Consider the following 22903-nt stretch of genomic DNA (forward strand, 5'->3'; position numbering starts at 1 on the left):
TCATGGAGGTTTTTTTTGACGTTTCTTGTGCCCCCCCTGTTGAGATCCACTGGGTAAATGTGATGGATTAGCTACTACAAGACTTCGTATCAGCTGCTCACGTATAGTTTTCTTTGAGTTGTTGTGATCACAAGTTTTTGAAGATTCTGATTAATTAAAGATTGCTAAATGACAAGCTTGGTTTCTTCTCACCCAAACTAAGCTGCATTAATAACAGTCAAAGTTGTTATAATCGTGGAAAACAGTAGTGGAGGCTTTGAGGAAATTGTTGATGCTCATAACATCGATATATATTGTAACTCCTGAATGTGTCCAAGACTTTTGCACAGCAGTGTGTATATATATATATATATATATATATATATATATATATATATATATATATATATATATAATTCCGTCCCAATCCTAAAATTCTAGGTGATGCAACACTTTTGGCCAGAGCTGTACAAGCAGCAAAACCTGATTTCATTTTATTGTTTCAAAGTCAGTTTTGATTTTTTTTTTTTTTGGATCAATACACAATGTTATTTTATCCATGAAAAGCTACTTTAAAATAACAGCCATTTCTATATTTTCTCACAAATAAGATTGATATCTAACGTAGTTATTTTTGTAATGAGGTGCACGGAACAGGATTTAAAATGTACAGACAGGTCATCCAAATTGTCAGTTTCCTCTTCGTCATACTTGAGTCTCAAATTTATTTTAAGAAGTAACCGTTTGAACAAGCTCTCAGCTCCTTGTGTATGTTAAGGGGTAACTTAATAAGTCTTTTTTTTTATTAAATAGTACAAACTCTTCTTAGGTTTTTTAATGAATGGCAAACTTTTTTAATCAGCCTCCTTCATAAATTCAGCTTGACTGGTTTCACCCCGATTAGCCTTACCTTAGGCAATGTAATCCACGATTTAAGTCTGAGGGAAACCAGCCGATTCCTATAGTTTTACCTAAGACTATGACTGAGTGTTTGAAAATTATGGATAAAGATCAAATATACAGCTTTCGTGAATGTTTGGCATCTGTCTACGAAATCAGGAGCAGGAATTCATACACAGTGCTTGGGGCGAATTCTGCAATTAGTTTCAAGTCCACAGTGTTCTCTGTGGCTATGGCACAAGTTCAGATAAGGCAGAAACAGTTCACAGCTGTCAAAGCAGTGAATTGCATAGTCACATACGGCCCAGAATACTCGTTTGAATCAGTTTCTTAGTCTCGACTATAGTACTTGGAAGTGAAAATGTGTTCCTCCCTACTACTACTATACTACTAAGACTACTACTACTGATAATAATAAGGAAATTAATGTAAATGTACATATGCATTTCAATGTATTCGTTTCTTAGTAAAATAAATAAATGCGTAATACATATTTTTAGTCAAGCCCTAGACTATATATCCATTCCCAGTGTACAAGAAGAGTTTTGTTTTTTTGTTATGGAATAATACGCGTGCATTAAAAAAATTCCAGGGTTAAGAGAGAGACAGAGAGTTTAAATTGTGCCAGGAAACTTTCAACCACAATGATTTGTAAACTGAGGGTAACTGGGTAACCAAAGCTATGCAGTGCTTATATATATATATATATATATATATACTTTCCTTCTTGGCGTTGTCATCGTCAGTGTAGGGCTTTCTGAAGCTCCACTGGAAAGTTTGGAAGAGATACAGTCTGCGGAACATGTGAATAATAAACTAAAAGTACTGTAGACAGCAGCAGCTTTTGAGAGTGGGGGCCTCAATTCCTAGCTAAACTTGAATACTGAGGGGAAAGTGACTGACATGCGCTAATAACAGTGTTCGTGGTTAGTTTGAGAAACATGGAGTTGTTATTTTTACAGTTTGAATGGGCCTCGTTTTAAAGAAAGATCAACGGAAAGTCATAGTAAAAAAAAACAAAAAAACACTTTGCACAAGCATTCAAGACTGCCTGGTGAATTCTTATTTTTAATTGTCTGTTTATTAAAAATGAGTTTCTCCATGGCTGCTAAAAACGTAAACGATATCCAACACTTAAATACCAGAATGTCAATGTGGAAGCTGTTTACCGTGCTTGCTAATTTTATTTTACTAGGCAAATGCAGATGGAAACTCTTGCTGTTCTAAACGTCCCCGAAATGCAATGCTTTCATAAGTAATAAAAATGAGGATTTCTTTTTTTGCTGGCAGTCTTGAGCTTCTGTTGTAACTCTCAGCCTCTCCTGAAGAATTTCACTGGTGTTCCAGACTAAACCACACCTTTCAGAACGCCCCCTCATGAGATGACATAACTGCAGACATCTGACATGCTGCACGTATTCTAGTTTTTTTTTTCTAGCTAGCTGTGAAAAAAAGGAATGTACCACATTTTCCACAGGGCTCAGCTGGTGTTAGAAATACTTGTTTTTAATAGGAATAAGATTGAAGAATCTATACTCATTTCTTCCCAGTAGATTCTCACATGCACTATTAGATGTTCAATTTTCATAATCTTGGCTCCAATTGTGCTTAGATCCATCACTTATTAGATGACACTGCCAGGAGGTGGAGAAATATAGATTCCAATTTTTTTTTGTTTTGTTTTGTTATAAAAACCATTTCTGCAAGCATCAAAAAACAAGAGATCGAAACGAATTGCTGGTTCAATAAATATCAAATTTCTCTTAAGCCAGCATTTTCTAACATCTTGATTTCGACTGCCTAAATGCAATCCTCCATTCGTTTTCAGAAACAAAACTCCACGCTAATGATTTTCACAAGAAAATTGACTTCCGTAGCATTAAACCCTGTGCGCTGTGCAGTTTCAATCCTTCACAGTCACTTTGACGCTGCCACTGAACCATAATTCAACTGCGGAGCGCAGCTAGGAAACCTCTCAATCATAACAGTCTCCTAAAGCACAAAACACTCTTTCCATATGGATTCCTTCAGCAGCTGCTATACATCACCTTGCTGTCCCCCAGCCCTGTTTACTGGCCAATTCATTCTCGGTGTTTACCTTCCCACCTTGTTATTTGAAAAGCCTAATGGGACTACCTCATTATACCCTTTAGGGTGTACTTAGGTGCTCTTCCCCAAGGAGGAATTCACTGTTATAGATCAATAAGAATTATTGACAAACCAAGAAAGAAAACTGTCCATTCAAACTAGGAGTGTGAGTTTTTAACATACTGGGAATGCTTGTAATCGGTCAGAAAAGTAATTTAAAAGCCAATTAAAGAATGGAGGAAACAGTTTGAAAATATGGGCCTGTATGTTCTGGCTAACGTTTAAACTCTATTCACAACGCTAAATAAAACATAAGTCTGTTGTGTGTTGGCTTTCACACAAACCAGCCTTGTGTGAAGTTTTATGTAGGGTAACAAAACTACAAAGACAAAACTTAAAGATCAAAATCATTGCTAATAACGTTCCTTGTGGTTTATTTAAAACATGTAACAGCTACTGTTATATACATTCCCATTTGCCTTCCTTTTGGCCAGTTTGAAGTGGGGAAGCGATGTTGTCGCAAGGCTCATGGAATTCTACTCTTGTCACTGGCTCTGATTTCACATGTTGAAATAACCAAGGAAAATAGTGTGGTTCAGTTATTATTATTATTATTATTATTATTATTATTATTATTATTAATTTCTTAGCCGACGCCCTTATCCAGGGCGACTTACAATTGTTACAAGATATCACATTATTTTTACGTACAATTACCCATTTGTACAGTTGGGTTTTTACTGGAGCAATCTAGGTAAAGTACCTTGCTCAAGGGTACAGCAGCAGTGTCCCCACCTGGGATTGAACCCACGACCCTCCGGTCCAGAGTCCAGAGCCCTAACCACTACTCCACACTGCTGCAAGACATTTCTGTCTCTAATCTCTGTACCACTCTTTCTTATTGTGTCCCACACTGCTTCACTCCTTCGTATCGTATACAGAATGACCCAGAGAGACTTTAAAAACGCAGGCACCTGCCAACCAAGCACCTCACTTTCCGATAGTAAAAGCATAGAAAAGTGTAATAAAACATGCTGAAAGCATGATAAAGCATAGGTAAGCATTGTGAAGTATAGTAAAAACATATTAATAAACATGGCAAACCAAGGTAAACTATGGTAAATGCGTAGTATAACCATGGGAAAAGAATGGTAAAACTGAAAAAAAAAAAACGTGGCAAACTTTTCTAAGGGCTTGCCCATCGTGACTGTGGAACTTGCAACAGAGTGATGGAGCTGTCATATATTACAATAGATGTAATGCCTTGATCAATGTATGCTAGCTTGTTTCTTGTAGTAGATTTGAAGACTCTGAACAGGCTAGATTAAGAATGAGATTGTGTGCGAGGGACAATACCATGGGCTTATTGTTAACAAGGGGAAATTCTAAAAGCCAGTTACAGTTGGTACCAGACAGAGAGGCTGGAGGAAGTGTTCTGGTGAGTGTCCAGACGCTAATCTCCCCTTCCCTTCCTCAGGACCTCCGTGGCTGGTCGAGTCAGGGCTGAACATGCTTGGCATACTTCCCTGCCATGGCTTTATTGTCTTTGGAGGAAAGCAGACTGGCTCAGAAAAGCCATTGAAATTGTGGCCAAGCCATTTTTAGACAGTGGGAACATAATCCCACCCATTATTGGTTACTGATTACCTTTGAATACTGTCTGAACTGAACATACTGAATAATACCTCTAACTCACAATGAAATATACAGTATCTTCCTTTAATGATCTTCATAATCATTGCATATATTCTTGATTCGTTCCAAGTTGTGTAGCATTGGTCAGAGGTTATATCTTAGCACCCTTACAGAAAGAAACATTGTAAGTTTAGCCTAAAATAAATCCTAGCAGGACCAAGAGCACAGCCAGCAATGTAATCCATTTGCAAAGTAAGCCCGTTGTGTATTAATAGTTCATATCAATGTGATAAGATTGGTATGTCAAAACATGAAGCACATTGTTTCTAATGCATTGTACAAGCCCTTGTGCTATCATCCAAGGTGATTTGTCCTTCGCTGCAAGACGGCTCTCTGTTCAGATTCCGTTCTGTTGGCTCAGTGTTCCGTGACCATGGAATTCCCTTGCTGGCTGCGTTCTTTTCTTTATTGTTATTATCTGGGAAGCTCAGCTTTAGCAATACCTCCAAGTACCATGAACGCCTCTGCAACACTCCGCATCAGGTGAATGTAAGAAATATAGGAGTAAGAGATATCATATAGAATGGCATTTTTTACAGCCAGTAGAGTGTCTGTCTGTCTGTCTGTCTGCTGTCTGGAATAATCATGCATCTTTTCCAGACTTTTTGTCATAGACCCCACTTGTTTTGATAATTAATTTAGAAACACTCAATCATAAATTGTAAAGGTCAGATTTACGATGGCCTTGTTTGTCTGCTTGACTAAGCGTCTTCTTAGTTTTACCTTTTAACGTACAGTACAGTGCTCGCTCTATTTCACTTTCAGTTTGCTTTCAACACAGTCTAATTGCAAACCTGTGAATTATTTTGAGCGTGAACCAATATATCCGATAAACTGTTGACTAAACGGAGATTTTACAGATATTTAAATTATGATGGTGTAATTATATACTGTTGTTTTAACGGCTTCAGAGTTTCTACGGCGTCAGTGAATAGAAGAAAGGAAAAAAGGCCCTTTTTTCACACTGGAAATATGGTAACCCTGTGCCTGGTTTATTGGATTTCTCCTCAACCTGTAAGATGTGTGTCTTTGTTCTGCACAGCAACCCCTGGTGAGGCTGAAGGGAGGAGCCAACATCGGCGAAGGGCGGGTGGAGGTGCTGAAGAAAGGAGAGTGGGGCACCATCTGTGACGACAACTGGAATCTCCTCTCTGCTGGCGTGGTGTGTCGAGAGCTGGGCTTTGGGAGTGCCAAAGAGTACCTGACAGGAGGTGTGCTGGGACAAGGTAGGAGGGGCTGGGGGGAGGGCTTTCTGTCTTACCAGAAACTGTGGTTGCCATCATTGCCGGAGTAGTATGTTACTTTTTCATTCAATTACTGCTTCTGAAGTAGTTTAAAAAAAAAAACTTAATATTTTCCCACCCTAATATTCAAAATCAACATTTATTGCAGACTGGTAATGTCAGAATAAAGAGAAGGGCGCTCCTGAGTGTTTTACCCACTGTAAAACTCAATTAGACATTAATTAAAGTCTTTAATGTACTCCTATTTTTATTAAAAGAGGTAAAACACCTGTTAATTTTTTTACAAAACTAGAACCAAACAGCAGCCGGCGTTCTCTTAAGCGCACTCGAGTTGTGCCTTTTGAAAATAAAGCCTATTATGTTCAGATCCATATGCAGCACAGTAGGGGTATTGTCGGAAATTCACAGTATTGGAATCTGACCGAGCTGCACGTTTCTTCAAGGCTAAAGATTTGCATTTTTACAGGTAGGCAGTTTTGCTTTCAGGTTCTTTAATTGAACTGGACTAATACTGAACCTGTGATATTCTAGTTCAGACACACCTGTCCCAGCCCATTCTTTTGACAGGCTGCATGATGTATATTAAGTTTAAGGTCTCGATTATTTAACATCACCTCATGCAACAAGAATTAGGCAAGTTGTGACCAAAACAGGATTTGTAAACCTTCACCCTGACAGGCTAGCAAGAAGTGTTAACAGCACTGCAACTGCTAAACTACAGAGGAATATTTCCAAAAAACAAGATCACTTTACCACTTTTGTAAAATCAAATAAATCTGGAAGTGCAATTACTGAATCTCAGCTTCGTTTCCTGTTTTGACTAAACCTGCAGCTATGAAACTTAAACCCTTTTTAGTACGAAGAAAACCTTTGATGTGTGTTACATAAAAGACTAGCAGCAAATTCTAAGTATGATAGCTGCTCTTGTGTTGATTGTTGTACAGATATACAGTATTGTTGAGATTTACCAGAGCACCTCAAGATCTGTCATTGATATCCTTTCCAGACCTACCTGCATGAATACCTCTGGGTGTGAGAATTTCAGTTTCTGCTCAGTAATACATTTGCACATTACTGTAGGAGCTTTTAATTTGGCATCTTAAACAATTTCTAAAAAGTCTCATGCATTTGACCATTTGTGGCTTTATGTTTATCGGATAAGCACTTTTCCAAGTCACCCCTAACCAGGGATTTCTTCCCCTGCAGGGTAAAAAAATAATGAGTGGTGAGTTTATCATAGTTCCTTCTGCTCAGTGAAATAATGCACTTTATAAAAGGATAAACACAACCAAGACCTTGCCATAGAACCACCACCTACAGGGGTTTTCTCCTCGTCATTTGCCCTGACAACCGCAGTGTCAAAACAAGCAAAACATACATAACTGCATAGATTTAGCAGATGTCCTAAAACAATCAATCATGGAGCAAATTAAAAAAAAGCCAAGCTCTGGCTCAGTTAAAAGGAAAAACGCAACTCGACGCTCTTTTGATCCACTCCTCCTGTCGTTTCAGAAAAACAGATGTTAGCGTCTGCTTCCCAAAATGATGATAGGCAAAAACAGAAACCCATAAGAAATGTGAGCGAGCTGTATAGTCTGCTTATGGAACTGCACGTTCTGTAGCTGTGTGAGGCACAAGCTTCTTTTTTCCCCACAGCAGAAATCAGTTAGGAGCTGTTTTAGTTGGACTGTCCATTTGAACTTGCCAGTTTTTTTTGGCGGGGCGTTTCTGTCATATGTTCTCAATAAATAAAACTTCCAAATGACCCGAAGTCATGAGCAATTGTCACACACTCAAGTTTGTGTATGTGCTTTCACCCAAGCTTAGGAGCAGCTCTTCAGTTCCAGTTGATATATGTAACCTTGGTTAGATCAGTGTTAGTATAGCGTTCGAGAGTTTCCTTTTAGTTTTGCTGGCACTAGATGGTGCAGCTGCTTACTGATAAGACAAACACTTTAATCTAGCCTATATTACACATGTCTGTGGCAGGCACTAGAACTGAAGAGCAACTCCTGAACTCCTTTTCCAAGCACCTGAACATGGACTGATCAAAACAAGGTTGAATAAAGAATACAGAAGAATGGCTGAGAAATGACTGCACAGCAACCCAAGAAAGAAGTCCTTGCTTACTTTAGCCTTGACCCCCTCTCGTTCTCTCAGTTCAAAGGCAATGCATCTCTTCTAGAAACATAGTCTCTTGCACTACATAGAAATACAGCCAAATGTTTTGCATCACCCTATAGAATTAACTGAGTTTGCTTCATAATATCGAATGAAACCTGCTGAATAATGTGACGTTAACATATTGAATTCCACACCGCTTTGTAGTTTTCCAGATACTTAACGAAATCTAACATGAAATAGTGTACTACTGGCTTCCGATAGACTTTTGCGATATCATTTTGTAGTTTCTTTGATTACATAATGTTGAATAAATGAGCTGAATTATGTTCTTATAGTTTCTTTTTTTAATGATGTATCAATCAATCCTAAAATTCTAAGTGATGCAACACTTTTGGTCAGAGCTGTAGCTTCTTGCTTTGATTCAGCACTTTAAGAATGCCTGTAATCTCTTGGGGCATGCTGAGAGCCCCCCAGTGGTGGAGGGCTTTATTGTTCCCTCTGCAGGCTGATTGAGCTCCACAGCGGTCTCCGAGCTGCTCAGTACAGCAGTGAGTTGATAACAGCCTGGTTTGGCCTCGCAAGGTCAGGCAGGGAGGGCTGCTGATGTTTGGTATGTGGAAAATGTGTAGCACAAAGGCAGGTTAGCTGTGCAGAAAGACTGGATCTTTGTGCAGCCTTCTTAACAACTGTCATGACTGTGATGGAAAGGGGACCATGTAGCACTTAAATAGATTTCAGGGTGCCCCACAGTACCTACCACAGTAATTGTGCATGTTATTCTTGCAGCTTTCCCATACTTTCCCATACTTTCCCATACTTTTACCATGGCTTGCCATTTTTTTAATATGCTTTATACTGCTTGCCTACTCTTTACCATGTATTCACTATGCTTTCTCACACCTTGCTATGCTTTATGGTAAACGTTTATCTGGTTTGTCTCGAAGACTATATTTTGGTATAGAGAAAACATATGGAAGCACAATCATGAATTACAAGGGGAAAAATGCAGTGAATTGCATGTAATTATTAGAACAGCAACCATGGTGAAATTCGATACATGGAAAAGCTCATACAGCATTTCCCATGTGCAATGTTAATTTAAAGTAAAAGAGAGTTTTATGTAACCAAATGTTCCTGCTGCTTTCTGAGCTTTTTCCAAGTGCATTAGCCTCCCTCTAACATAAAGAAATCCTCCTACAGATTCACGATAATCCTAATAAATAGCCTTTTTTGACTCTTGCGGTGGAGTGGACCTAGCATATGAGATCATTCCGTGGGGTTAACCATTGGTGTTCCGCAGCGTTTCACCCTTTTGGTTCTAATGTTTCCAAGACAACTCCAGTGTGCCAACCAATCAGAGGTGTTCTCATATCTCCATTGGTTTTATTTGAAAGCGTTCCAGCCAATCAAAATGAAAGAACTACATCAGACATTGCACGTCATGGACAGGAAACAGCCTGCAGAAAGTGTGCAGAGGCCTCTGTAGGGTAAAGTTTTTGGTTCCCTGTCAATATGTTGGTTAAATTCTTAATGAACTGTTTTTAGAGTTTACAAACACTATTTTGAGATACATAGTTGTTTGAAAAGTAGTTCTAAACAGGTTTTGGTTTTGTGAACTTCGGAGTTAATTTATTTAACCTAAACAGGCGTTAAAAAAAAAGTCACAATCAAAGTATTGCTTCAGAAGTTGCCAAAAAAAATAAATAAAAAAAGCTGCCTGACAGTTTATTCCATTTTATGGACCTAATAAGTCTGCAAGCAATGATTTACTGTTCTCCTCTCACGTCTCAAAAGCCAGGTTCACATTTGGAAGAACAAAGTGTTGCTCGCTGTAGAGAAAAATGTCAAGCCACGATCTCCAGTAAGATTTTATACATGTCTGTTTTCCAACCACTAGCTTGTGGCCAATGTGTGGACAGTCCTGTAACCAGATTGCTTGAGTGTAGAGCCAGCTAGTCCTGTAACCAGATTGCTTGAGTGTAGAGCCAGCTAGTCCTGTAACCAGATTGCCTGAGTGTAGAGCCAGCTAGTCCTGTAACCAGATTGCTTGAGTGTAGAGCCAGCTAGTCCTGTAACCAGATTGCTTGAGTGTAGAGCCAGCTAGTCCTGTAACCAGATTGCCTGAGTGTAGAGCCAGCTAGTCCTGTAACCAGATTGCTTGAGTGTAGAGCCAGCTAGTCCTGTAACCAGATTGCCTGAGTGTAGAGCCAGCTAGTCCTGTAACCAGATTGCTTGAGTGTAGAGCCAGCTAGCCCTGTAACCAGATTGCCTGAGTGTAGAGCCAGCTTGATTCCTCCAAAGCCAGTCTTATAATCTAAGATGCATTTTGTACAAGAAAGGGTTTTAGCAGGACCGTCCCCTTTTCCCATCAACTATCCCGGTGTCCCAACATTTTTCCACAAACCTTAATGTCCCGCTTTGCAACGGAGCCAGATAGCACGCCTTGAGTTAATTACATAAGCAATCAGCAATCTTAATAATGAGTAATATTTTTCGTATCGGTTAACATACTAAATTAAAAGCATGCAAAATGATAGAAATTAAGGGTAGAAATAGCAATACATAGGGTTAGAAAAATAAACGTGGCCACGAATTGGAAAGAGAAGGAGCAGTGGTTGTGTAGCAGTTCATGTTAAAACAGTAAGTGATAACAATCACTCTATTCAAATAAGAAGCATTCATCAATAATAAAAATAAAAAAAACCTGGTATAGTTTTAAAAGTATTTTGAATGTATGTGTCCCGGTTCTGAGCTTTGGGAATGGCCCCCCTCTAACCCCTTGTGTTGTGCTTTGTGTTTGTCAGGAATGGGCCCGGTCCACATGAATGAGGTGGAGTGCTCCGGCTTCGAGAAGTCCATCACAGAGTGCTTCTTCAACAAGGAGTCTCTGGGGTGCAGCCATGAGGAGGATGCCGGAGTGAGGTGCAATGTGCCGGCCATGGGCTTCCAGGAAAGGGTCAGTCTCGCACTGCATAGCACTGCTGTTACTTCACAAATAACCACTTCTAGTTAGAGGTGCCACATGATGTGCACACATTCCACTGTGGTGTTGTGCACTGCATCTGCACTGCATAAAATACAGCTGTTAGTACTAACTAGCTTAGTCATGTACAGCACAGACAACACAGTGAATAATCAGCCTCCTACGCTATTTTTAGGAGCAATGCCACTGCAGATTTTTGCATTGATCAGGAATCCTTTCCCCTGTGCATCCGACTGCAACGATTGAATTAACCCTTTAAGGTACAAGGGATGTATGTTTAGAACAGAAAATAGGAGGCACTTTTTTACACAGAGAATTGTGAGGGTCTGGAACCAACTCCCCAGTAATGTTGTTGAAGCTGACACCCTGGGATCCTTCAAGAAGCTGCTTGATGAGATTCTGGGATCAATAAGCTACTAACAACCTGAATGGCCTCCTCTCGTTTGTAAACTTTCTTATGTTCTTATGTCCCACAAATTATGCTAACTTTCTTACTTTTGAAATGATGTGCACCAAACAGGGTTTAAAATTTGCTCTCAAATGTATTTTAAGAACTGTTTGAACAACCGCTCAATTCCTTGTGGACCTTAAGGGGTCAAGAACAGAGTAGCAAGCTTCCAGACTGTTCATTAAGCAGCATTAGTGCTTGTGATTTTATGTCAATGGAATGTGTGCTTCTTATTGAGTGAGCAAACTCAACTGGCCTTTTGTTTTTACCATTATCTATAACCAGAAGTGTAAATAATGTAGGGTTATATTGAGGACAGAGCCTTCTTCCCAAGATCTCGCAGAAGTTGTTTAACAAAGTTTGGTTGACTCATCATTCCATGCACTTCATTTATTAATTAATTTAGGAATTACTAAGAGTTTGTTATAAAAGACGTCTCTTGTTTGACCATATGGAGTCAATGTGTTTGAGTAGTTCACTCCGTTCACTCGGACATGTTTTGGCAGAACTTCATTTTGAGAACTGGCTGTGCCACATTTTTTCAGATTGAAATTTCAAATGTATTTATTGAACTAGGATAGATCCCTTGAGATATACATCTCATTTACAAGGGGGTCCTGGCAGGAGAAGGTGGCAAGACATAACATTATAAAAACCAATGGCAAAAAGAGACAAAGCATTCAAACAGGGCTGAAAACACATCAACCAATCATAGAAACAGAAATACAAAATAAAAGCATAAAAAATAGAGCAATTCCTATTTGCACGATCCTGGTCGCAGTCAGTATTTACAGGATTTGCAACCCCGGTCAGATTTAAAACAAACATTTACAAGTGATTTTAAAAGGTTGTGTAGAGGCTGTTTTTATGTTCGAATGCAATAATCCAAAGATAAGATGCTTGATATGCAAAGGCACGCTGGCCCATATTAGATCTCAGTTTAGGGATTTTCAAAGTAGGCACATCATTTGATCTTCCTGCACAGGCAGAGTTACATGTCTCTAACAGAGATGTAAGGTAACTGAGTATTTTTGGCACTAGGACCTATACAATTCCTAAAAAATTATGTAAGGAGTATATTTCACCCCTTAAGTGAGTTCGGTGATAAACCGAATATCAGCTGCATACAACAAAAATATAGCAGATTCAATTTGAATACCTGTAATACCAACTAGCTAATTACTAATTACTTAACAATACAACTTACTGTTCTGCATGATTAGAAATACTACACATTGTAACTCTAAATGTACCACTATAGTTATGGATGGGATATTAACTTGATTAGATGCTGATTTGTCTTCAACAACAATAATTAGACAATGCACAGGGTTGAACAATCACTCGCCCCAAATTCATAACTGCATCAACAGCGTAACTAAGAACTTAAGACACCTATAACATATTCTGAAATGGATATCACCTGGGATTTACTCAAGAACGACTTCACAGGTTTCTGAAATGGAAGGAATGAATCTGATTTCCACATGATCTATAACGCCTGTTTGGTCACTATAGTGCTGTCAGGTTTTATAGTGTTGGACACTCACATTACCAGTGGTACAGCTGGTCTTGTGACGATAAGCACCTACCAGACCTTCAGCAGCTGTATAAACTTGGATTACTTCTAACTAATACCAAGGCTTTTTATTTGTTATACTGAGACGTATTTTCAAAGCATTAACTCCAGTCTTTAATGAACTCCTATTTTTTTTTTTTAAAGGCAAACTGCCTCTTCATTTTACAAAACAACTAAGTTATATGTTTTCAAGTCCTCCTTGAGCACTTTCAGCGTATTTTTTTTTTATAATTTTGCATGACGTGATTTTTTTTCTCCTTTCAAAAAATTGAAGAATGGAGGAAACACTTTGAAAATATGTCCCAATGTGTTTAAAAATCCTGCAGTTTAACTGGCTGATTAATGTTCATTGCTATTCATCTTAAACGAATGCCTTGGTCACAGCTGTTTTAATGGGCTTATACAAAAAAAAAAATATATATTTTTATTAAATCGTTCACAAACTCCAGTGCGTTCATAATGCAGACAATGGCATAATAGCATTTCTGAGCTGGGTTACATTGATCTTTGACCTCAGGCATCAGTGCCCCCAGGTGTGCTCTTATTGGATGATAATGGCTGCAGTGGAATTTCCCGCGACTCCATTAGGAATCCCTGGCAGGTGAAGTCGCTTTTAAAAAGGGTTACTTCATTGTGTCACCACCCCTAGCCTCCTTTCTGCGCTTTGTTTACTATGCAGCTCATTTCCCCCCCCCCCCCCCCCCCAAATCCCTTTTGTTATTATCCCATTGTGTAGCATAATAAGCTCAGCTTTAAAGCAAGGACAAGACGCACTTTTCATTCATTCTGAATGAAAACTGTCTAGCAACTGGAAAGAATTGTACCTTAAAATACAGGTCCGTTGTGTACTGCTAGTAAGAGGTGGTTCATTTGAATCTCACTGAATCTCAGTGTGCCAGTACGGTTCTGAGTTAAGTGTCATTAATCTAGATGCCACCTAAAGCTAGGGTTGTCCGTTTTAAATGTATACGCAAACTATAGTTTAGACTAAACACAGTAACATCGGCCACTAAATTCACCAGTATCTTACTTAAACTGTGCCAAAATCTAATGATCATTTAGAGTGTTACTTGCCTTGTGCGTACCTCTGCATACTGCAGTAACATTTTCTCAACTCGGATAACTTCATATTCTCTTCAGAGTTGCGGTAATAACCAATTTGCTGTGCTGAAATGTTAACTAAAGTGAATTCTGTTTTCTAGAGTCACACGGCAAGAAAAACATAAAATCGATCTGCTAATTTAAGGGCTAGAGCTTAGTGTTTCCGACAAGTTTTATCAGCCGCCTTTGGGGTGAGCAGCCACTGCTTCCACGTTTATTACGCACCTCTTATTCACTTCATTAAAACTGTGGCTTTTCAGCACAGTACAGGAGTGTGATGTAGCGGCACACAAACAGCCTAATTTATATGTGCTTCTAAAAATCCATTACATGGTTTTCCCTGAAGCCAGCTGCTGTTAACGGTATACTGTTTACAGCCCAGACCTCGTAATATTGAGGTGAGTTCATCTCCCTGGCATGTGCAATGGGAACATCTCAAACCCACGGCTGATTCCTAACATCTAACCCACGATTTTCCTCATCTGTAATGTCTGATTAATAAAAAATCAAAAAAACGAATTACGGAAACCTTTTTATGTACATTGTTACAATTCCGCAGGGATGGAAATAAGACTCCCATTGCATAGCAGTTTGATCCATTCCTGGTTTTATTATGTGTCTAATAAGAAACCGCTGAGCTTGTTACCTATTCACACTGTGACTAATCAAGCTAGTATTAAAACCTGGATTGGGTGAAAGTGCTATGCAATAGGAGCCCTATTTCCTAATCAATAATTCACTGTGATTGCCGCACTCCTTACTGGTTCGGTCGGGGCGGAGCAAGTATAGCGTTTGCAGTTTGGTTATTTGTTCAGGGTCACACATGGCTGGTCTTCATGGCTGTGTTTGTCCCCGCAGGTGCGTCTGAACGGCGGGCGCTCCCCCTTTGAGGGCCGCGTGGAGGTCCTAGCGGAGCGCAACGGCACTCTGCAGTGGGGCACGGTGTGCAGCGAGGGCTGGGGCACCGTGGAGGCCATGGTAGTGTGTCGCCAGCTGGGCCTGGGATTCGCCAACCACGCCTTCCAGGTGAGTCTGCGGGTCTCGATAAAGCCTCTCTGCTAAAGGAGCACGACTCCCTGGACACAGCAGCAGCCACACAGGGGCGATTGTCTCAGATCAGCATGCAATACTGTATCTATGACTTGTGTGTCAATGTGCTTTGCACAAACTCTTATTCGAATGGCATTCCTGACATGTATACTAGGAAGTCAGTTTCAGTCGAGATGGGCAAGACTGTACATCTTATGGACTTGGAAAGAGGGCTGTTGGCCAATACGGTAAGTAAGTAAGTAAGTTAATATGACTTAGCTTATATAAGTAAATAAGCTTATATAAAAGCCTTTTCACTGCATAGCTGAACATGTTCGAGCTCCCCCCATAGTCTCCTCTTTCTTTCAAGCAGTCTGTACATTTTGAATCCCACCCCCCTGTTCAAACGCAGGCCCTGCTGGAGTCTGAGCCCCCCCCTCTCACTTCTTAATCGCTTTGACAGACCAGAATCTTGTCTGGAAAAACTTTCCCCGTTCTGCAATTTTAAAAGATCCTCCATCCAGAGCAAGCTAAAAAATAAAAAATAAGGCACTGCTACACAAAACATGAAAAATCTATTACATCTTTCCCACAAGGTACAAGTTAGTTCGGTAACTTTGAACAGATGTGGAAATGAGTTCCATATGAAAATAAATAAATAAATAAATAACAGAATCCAGTTTAGAGTGTAATCGGGTGTCGGTAGAGTTTTTAAATCCGATTGGAAGAGTATTTTCCTCTCATCCTGGGCGCTTACGTTTTTACTGCCTTAAACTGAGAATCAAAGTGTGTCACAAAATAAAAATCAAATGCAGCTGATTCATCGCATAAAACTGACTGAACAGCTAACTGGGATTTGTATTTCTTTGTGGAGTTTAATCAGTGACAATGCCCAGGACTACAATCCCACAATGCACTGCAGAGATGATGCATTTCGAGAGAAAGAGAAGTAAAAACTATTTCATATAAAAAGCATAAAAGACAAGTAATCGCTTCAAGATATAAATGAGTTTTAGTTGGTTTGATCACGACAGGTTCTATATTAAAAACACTGTGAGATTGTTGTCGATTGTGCAAACAAGGGAAACCGCATTTAATTAATACCTAACGACTTCACATTTCTTAGGGCAATTAGTATCGGCACACCCCTAACTGGTATAAAGAGGCAGTGCAGCACTACAGCTGGGTAGACCCTTATAACTTGCATAGCAAAGAGTTTCAGGAGAAGAAGTTTCCCTAGTGGTCATTTTTATACTGGCCTGAAAAGATTTCTGAAGGCATTGAGGAAGCATATCGGTGCTGCACATGTTTTAACGGCATAATGTCCTGCGCAACACTAATGTGCTTCCCCGCAGCTTTGTGGAGTCTTTCCAGAAGCATTTTTTGTATGGAATAATTATAGAAAGTATGACAAATAACAACGCCAACAGAGGATGATGGAGAACACACACAATAGGATATTAAACAGGTAAGACAATAAATATTATGCAAAATGTAAATAATGTGTCCCTTTAAGGTTGTGTTTGTTGGAGATCTCCCTTCCAATCCTTACCTTCGGCTTAGGACCCACAGAGATGATAAGCCTGCCCTGAGACTTTCCTGTGTGCGTTTCCCAGGAAACGTGGTACTGGCCCGGGGAGGTAACGGCAGACGACGTGGTGATGAGCGGGGTGAAGTGTTCAGGGACGGAGATGTCACTGTCTCACTGCCAACACCACGGCACCAACCTCCACTGTCCTAAAGGAGGGGCGCGCTTCGCTGCCGGGGTCTCCTGTTCTGAAAGTAAGTCTCCTTCTGCAATTCCTTCTTGACTCTAACCTTGATTATGTTTGTGACAGTCCCCTAAGCGGAGAGTTTGTTAGGTGCCGTGTAATTCAACCAGACTTCAATTTAGTCCTCTCTCTGGTGTGGGAGAGAACAGTGGTATAGTTTTAAAAAGCCAACAAGCGAAAAGTAGAAATGTGTGGGAGGGAGAAAAGTACTAACTACAGAGAAAGTCCCAATTAATGGAAGCAAAAACATGTTTTAAGATAATCCTTTTTAGCTGATAGTCAATAATAGAAAATGTAACTGACGCCCCAATCCTACTGTGGGGTTTACTATTTCCTGTAGTCACTGAGGCACTCATAGTGACCTGTTTACCAAAAAGCATATGGATTTAAAACAAATACAGGATATTAAACAGGTAAGACAATAAATATTATGCAAAATGTAGCTAATGTGTCCGTTTAAGGTTGTGTTTGTTGGAGATCTCCCTTCCAATCCTTACCTTATTATATTATTAAGATGTGATTCCAGAGCTGAAAGATCACAGGGTCACAGCAAAAAGATCTCTCAGGCTTGGCACAAATAATCAGGCTGGTCTCATAAGACAGATCCTATGAGACAAATCCCCCAAAGTGACATCATCGTAAGCGCTCCATTTTTTATAACATTACCAACCACAAATACGTCACTAAATCCAGTGCTGGCTTTCTAATCAGCTGCAGCTCTGGGTCCTGATGTAGTTTCTTGTGTGTGGGCGCTCTTTGGAGGAGTGTGGTTTTACACTGGTGTATTCGGTCTGTAGAAATAAGCATTGGCAGGGCTTCATCCAAACAGGGCTAGACAACAGCACTTCCTTTGTATAAATGTTAGTGGGCGCTTTTTTCCATTGTGCAATGATAAGGCTTCATTTAGTAAGGTCGTAATCACTTACTGTAATTATACCAATTTTTCCTTTAACTTCTACATGAAACCTTCAACCGGGATATTTAACTGAAATAAAGAGGGCATTTTTGACAGACTTAATATGGGATAGGTCAGCCCATTGTTATCCAAAGACAGCTTATCTGACAGCCCATGCAACTTACATCTATGGCCAAAAGTTTTGCTTTACCTAGAATCTTAGGCACGAGACATAATTAAAAAACAAAAAAAACAAAACATGAACAACACTATATGAACATAATGTCATGTAATCAAAGAAACTACAAAATGATGTTGCAAAAGTCAGAGTACAGTATTTTCAATTTTTGTCAGTTTTTCCATTAAGTATAAGGAAAACCTGCAAAGCGGTATGCAATTCAATAAGTTAACGTAACATTACTCACCAGGTTTCTTTCGACTTTATGAAGCAAAATTTGTTAATTCTATAGGGGGATGCCAAACTTTTGTCTATAGCTGTACAGTACAGTGTAACCAGCAGGTGGACATCTTTATACAACAAGTGTTGAGGGATTAACGTTCATAGTTCTATGGTTATTTCACTTCCATTTGTGAAATGCCTACATTACTCCATGCATTGGTGTGTCCTCATTTAGATCAGATGTTTCAATTCTACGTTACTATACAACGAAAGAGACTTTTCACCGTTCCAGGGCTTGGATGAAAAATTAGACGCACATGCACGTAAAGCAGAGTAAGTGAAGCATGTGTGATACTGATAAAAATGAATAATCGTATTGAAAACAGGAAATAGTTTGGATGCCCACGTCTTACGTCTGCTGTTTTGCTGGGGTTGTTTTCTCTCATGTGTAGTTTTTTGGAAGTGTTTTTTTTCCAGACAGTGGTTTCCTCGTTAGCTGTAAATCATTCAGGATGCAGTGACTGCTTGAGTGCTGTATCGCTGTCATACAGCAATAGCAGGCTTTTGAGCATCCTGAGCTCTATAAACATGTAGTACCACAGCCTGGTGGGCTGTCGTTTGGTGCGTCCGTCTGACAAGCTGGGCACAATTTAGCAGCATCGGCCAAAACAAAAACATGTTTCAGCTGCATAGATATCCTTTTTTGATGTTTAAACTCCTTTAGAGAGGTCAAAACACTGAGTTTCTCAACGCTTTGTTATATTGTTGTTTCTGCTCATTGTTTGTCATGTCTGCTATCTATCACTATGGCTTCTGAAAAGACTCCTCAAACTGATTTTCTAAAGATATTGGTGTTGTACTAAGAACCCCATAGGTCAATCATAAAGAGCACAGATAAACTGGGAAGAAATGTTATATTAGGAACATGTAAATGGTATGAAATATTATTTTAATTGTCACATTTTACCCACCTTTGACATGTTATGACAGCTCCCCTTCCCCAAATCCTCAGTGTCCACCACACCTCTTTAGCAAAATCTTTGGTAGCTACCTACCAAAATTCACATCGTTTATTTATTTTTTGTTTTTCTTATGGCATATCCTGCAACTTCTCAGCTCAAGTTAATTAAAACACCCAGTAGATGAGGGCTGGCCAAAGCTGGCCCTTCCCCTGCTGGTCTTTGTTCCAGCTCTGTTCTAAACCAATCAAACCTCCATCCAGACCCTGGAGTAATTGTCTATATAATGTTACCTGTTTAACCTGGAGTGGAATGACTGTCCGGGCCTGTGATTGATTGGACACCCCTGCAGTAGATGGTGTGCTGTCTTGCTAAGCAGCCATTCTTAGGGTCTTATTCTGGTCTTCCCAAACCTGGTTTTCAGGACCCCAGTGTCTTCTGGTTTTAATCCCAACTGAGCTCTCAGTGACTTAACTAAACCCTTACTCAAACTAACAATTTGCTTAATTAGACCTTTTTAATTGTTCTTAGCTCCTAAAAAGTTGCAGATTTCAAGTGACTTATAACATTTTACAGTTAACTTGACATCTCCAATGGTTTAAGAGCTGAGAACAATTAAAAAGGTCTAATTTAGCAAATTATTGGTTCAACTAAAGGTTTAATTAAGTAACTGAGAGTTGGAAGTAAATCCAGAAGGCAGTGGGTTTAGGAAGCCCTGGTCTCATTGTTGCGGTCCTGTGTTTGCAGCCGCCCCGGACTTGGTGCTGAACTCTCATGTAGTGGAGGCTACGACCTACATAGAGGACCGGCCCATGTTCATGCTGCAGTGTGCCCACGAGGAGAACTGTCTGTCCAGCACTGCCGCCAGCACGCCCGCAAACTCCTACCGACGCCTCCTGCGCTTCTCCTCCCAGATCCACAACACCGGCCTGTCCGACTTCCGACCCAAGGCTGGGCGTCACTCCTGGGTCTGGCACGACTGTCACAGGTGAGCCCGGCAGGGGGAACAGAACCGCCATCCAGACCTTGACGTAGTTAATCACACAATATTATCTGTTAAACCTGGACAGGACACCCCTGGGTCAAGCTGTACACTATGGACATGTGTCACAGACCCGCATTAGCACTGGGTAGGTGCTTTAGGTAAAGAAGTCCCAAGTTAGTGCTAGGAGCCTGTATGAAACCGTAACTGTGATCATGCAGAGCAGGGATGGCCAACCCTGGTCCTGGAGAGCTGCAGGGTCTTCTGGTTTTCATTACACCAGAGTTTTCAATTACTTAATTCAACCAATTATTTTTTTAATTGGTCAACACTAACATTTTTTTTTCCATGTCTTTAGCTATTGGTGATTTAAAGATATCCAGAAAACCTGCAGCATTGTGGCTCTCCAGGACCTGGGTTGACCACCTCTGACTTAGAGTAATGTTTCTACAACAGTGTGTGAACTGTGCAATACAAATCATGCAACTAGTTCTCCACCATCTCCTGTTGAGACCTGGTCAAGGCTGAGGCAAAGCAAACTGTTTAAACTCTTTTAAAGTTAAGAAGATTCTTCAGCACCTGTTTCATGTTGCATCAAGAGGTGCAAGCAGTTATACAGCGTCAAGATTCAGATGTGTCTGGAAGGGGCAAGCTTGTTTGCAAATGGGACATCATAGACAAGGGTACCGTGTGTCTTAAGAATTTGCAAACCAACAAATGCAGTCAATTGTGATACAATGTCTAATGCCGCAAATGAAAGCACTGAGCAACTTAAAGCATATTTTGATGATACGGTTTTCTCCGCAGTACAGTAAAGAGGTTGAGCATCAGTTTGCGGTGGTACAATAACAACAACTAGGGCTATGCAGCAAGCAACTCCCTCTTGCATCCCTCTAATCATATGGACAATTTAAAATATATACCATCTGTCGGTAATTTCGGTATATGCTTATGGATGGTCATATCCTCCTAGATTTTAAATTACAGCTCATAGCTATCAGATGGGGAGTTGGCTTTTGAAATCTCTGCTCTAACTATAGCAACCTCTTGAACTATTGCAACGAGCAACAAGACGATTTCACAGTCGTTTGAACCTAATTTTGTAATCCTGGGCGCGCCGTATGATTGGAGTTGTTAACTGTAGTTCGTTTTTTTCATGTTCGTGAGCGGCGACGTGTTTGTTTGTGTGGTGGGTTGTTATGGTTAGAGTCAGATTCCTTCTGTTTCAAATCCTAACTGAAGTTAACTTAAACAAGTTTGGAGCAGTCACTGAACTGTAGCCAACAACGTGTTGTAACTGCAGTTAAAGACCTTAAAGAGAAAGTCAAAATCAGAATGTTCCACGTGCCCATCTGTCTGTCTGTCTGTCTGTCTGTTTATTTATCTATCTATCAATCTATCACTAGCTAGTTTGTATTCCTATATCCTGCCTCTTATTTTCTGACATTTCTTAAAGTCTTCCTTAAACATGTGTTAAATATTATATGTGGCATGTATATATATATATATATATATATATATATTTGCATCCTGAGCCATTCGAAAAAAAGGCATAATACCACAGTAGTATCTCAGAGAAACTGGAGAAACGGATAATGACACAGAATGTCTGTACAGCACTGAAACACTACGTTAAAAAAACAACAACTGTACTGCTGAACCTCGTCTTCTTTAATATTAGCATCACAGGGGTATCCATGTATTATAAAAAATAATAGATATCCTCTTCAGTGAGTTACAGGAAAACAATTCCATCTCTGGTTTCTGTGGCAGTTTATAAACTTGACCTTCAGTCTCGTAATTTATGACGTCACAGAAACCCTAGCTGGAATTATTTTCCTGTAACTCATTGAAGCCCATCTCTTTATATAGGTGTGTGTGTGTGTGTGCGTGTGCGTGTGCGTGTGCGTGTGCGCGTGCGTGTGCGTGTGCGCGTGCGCTACCTCTACAGGGGATACAGTGTATTTAAAATGTAAATAATACAGATTCAGTTTAATCAGATGTACGATTCCACATGCCTTGTGAACTAGCTTTCCTCTGTCTTACCGTTTTAATCTCCCAATGTTTCGGATAATATGCAGTGTTAGATATCTCTCCACCATTCCTAAATTGAACGAGATTTCAAATCGCTTTGGGAATATCTGTTTGAGATTTATTTGTAGTGCGATAGGCCATGCAGTTGTGAGGTAGTCAGTCCAGATTTCTTGTGCGGTCCTCCTTTGATGATTGTGTTTATGTGTTTTGAGGGGAGTGGGCTGGTGTGAAGTGAGATTTTGTGATACATTCTTATCTTCAGAGCTGGAAAGGAATTCCAAAGATTGTTCTAAAGCCTTTCCAAGCTTATGATGTTCAGAAACGAGTTCCTTGTGGCACAGTCTGTTCTGCACAGTATATAAAAAGCTCTTTCCTCACCGTTTTCAAGTCTGTTACTCGTACTGAGGACTGAAGTGCCCAAGTGGCTCGCCTGGTGTGCAGGGTGAGTCAGGCGGGAGCAGGTTTGAGCTGTTGTGGGGGAATGCTAGTGAGGAAACATAATTGGACACTCTTAAATTTGTAAACGCTGCCATATTATTAAAAGCCAACAGTGAAAGCCCAGCAAGAAGAGCTAATAATAGTTATATTTCAGACTACCGTAATGCTGTGCATATTTCCCTTACCGTGTCATTACAACTTAGGAAACTTAACTGTTATTCCACTTCATTTTTTTGCACATGCCTTATTATTG

General features: G+C 39.9%; 1 protein-coding gene across 1 annotated transcript in view; it reads left to right on the forward strand.

Annotated features, from left to right (window-relative positions):
• The window catches only part of LOC117971682 (lysyl oxidase homolog 2B-like), a 57160-nt gene that overhangs the window by 26882 nt on the left and 7375 nt on the right, over positions 1–22903 (forward strand). The window contains exons 6-10 of the mRNA XM_059008363.1: positions 5705–5888; positions 10835–10986; positions 15000–15167; positions 16787–16952; positions 19944–20184. Of these exons, the coding sequence (XP_058864346.1) occupies positions 5705–5888; positions 10835–10986; positions 15000–15167; positions 16787–16952; positions 19944–20184 (911 nt within the window). The remainder of the gene's footprint in view (positions 1–5704; positions 5889–10834; positions 10987–14999; positions 15168–16786; positions 16953–19943; positions 20185–22903) is intronic.

Source organism: Acipenser ruthenus, chromosome 37, assembly GCF_902713425.1.
Source record: "Acipenser ruthenus chromosome 37, fAciRut3.2 maternal haplotype, whole genome shotgun sequence".
Classification (NCBI taxonomy): Eukaryota; Metazoa; Chordata; class Actinopteri; order Acipenseriformes; family Acipenseridae; genus Acipenser; species Acipenser ruthenus.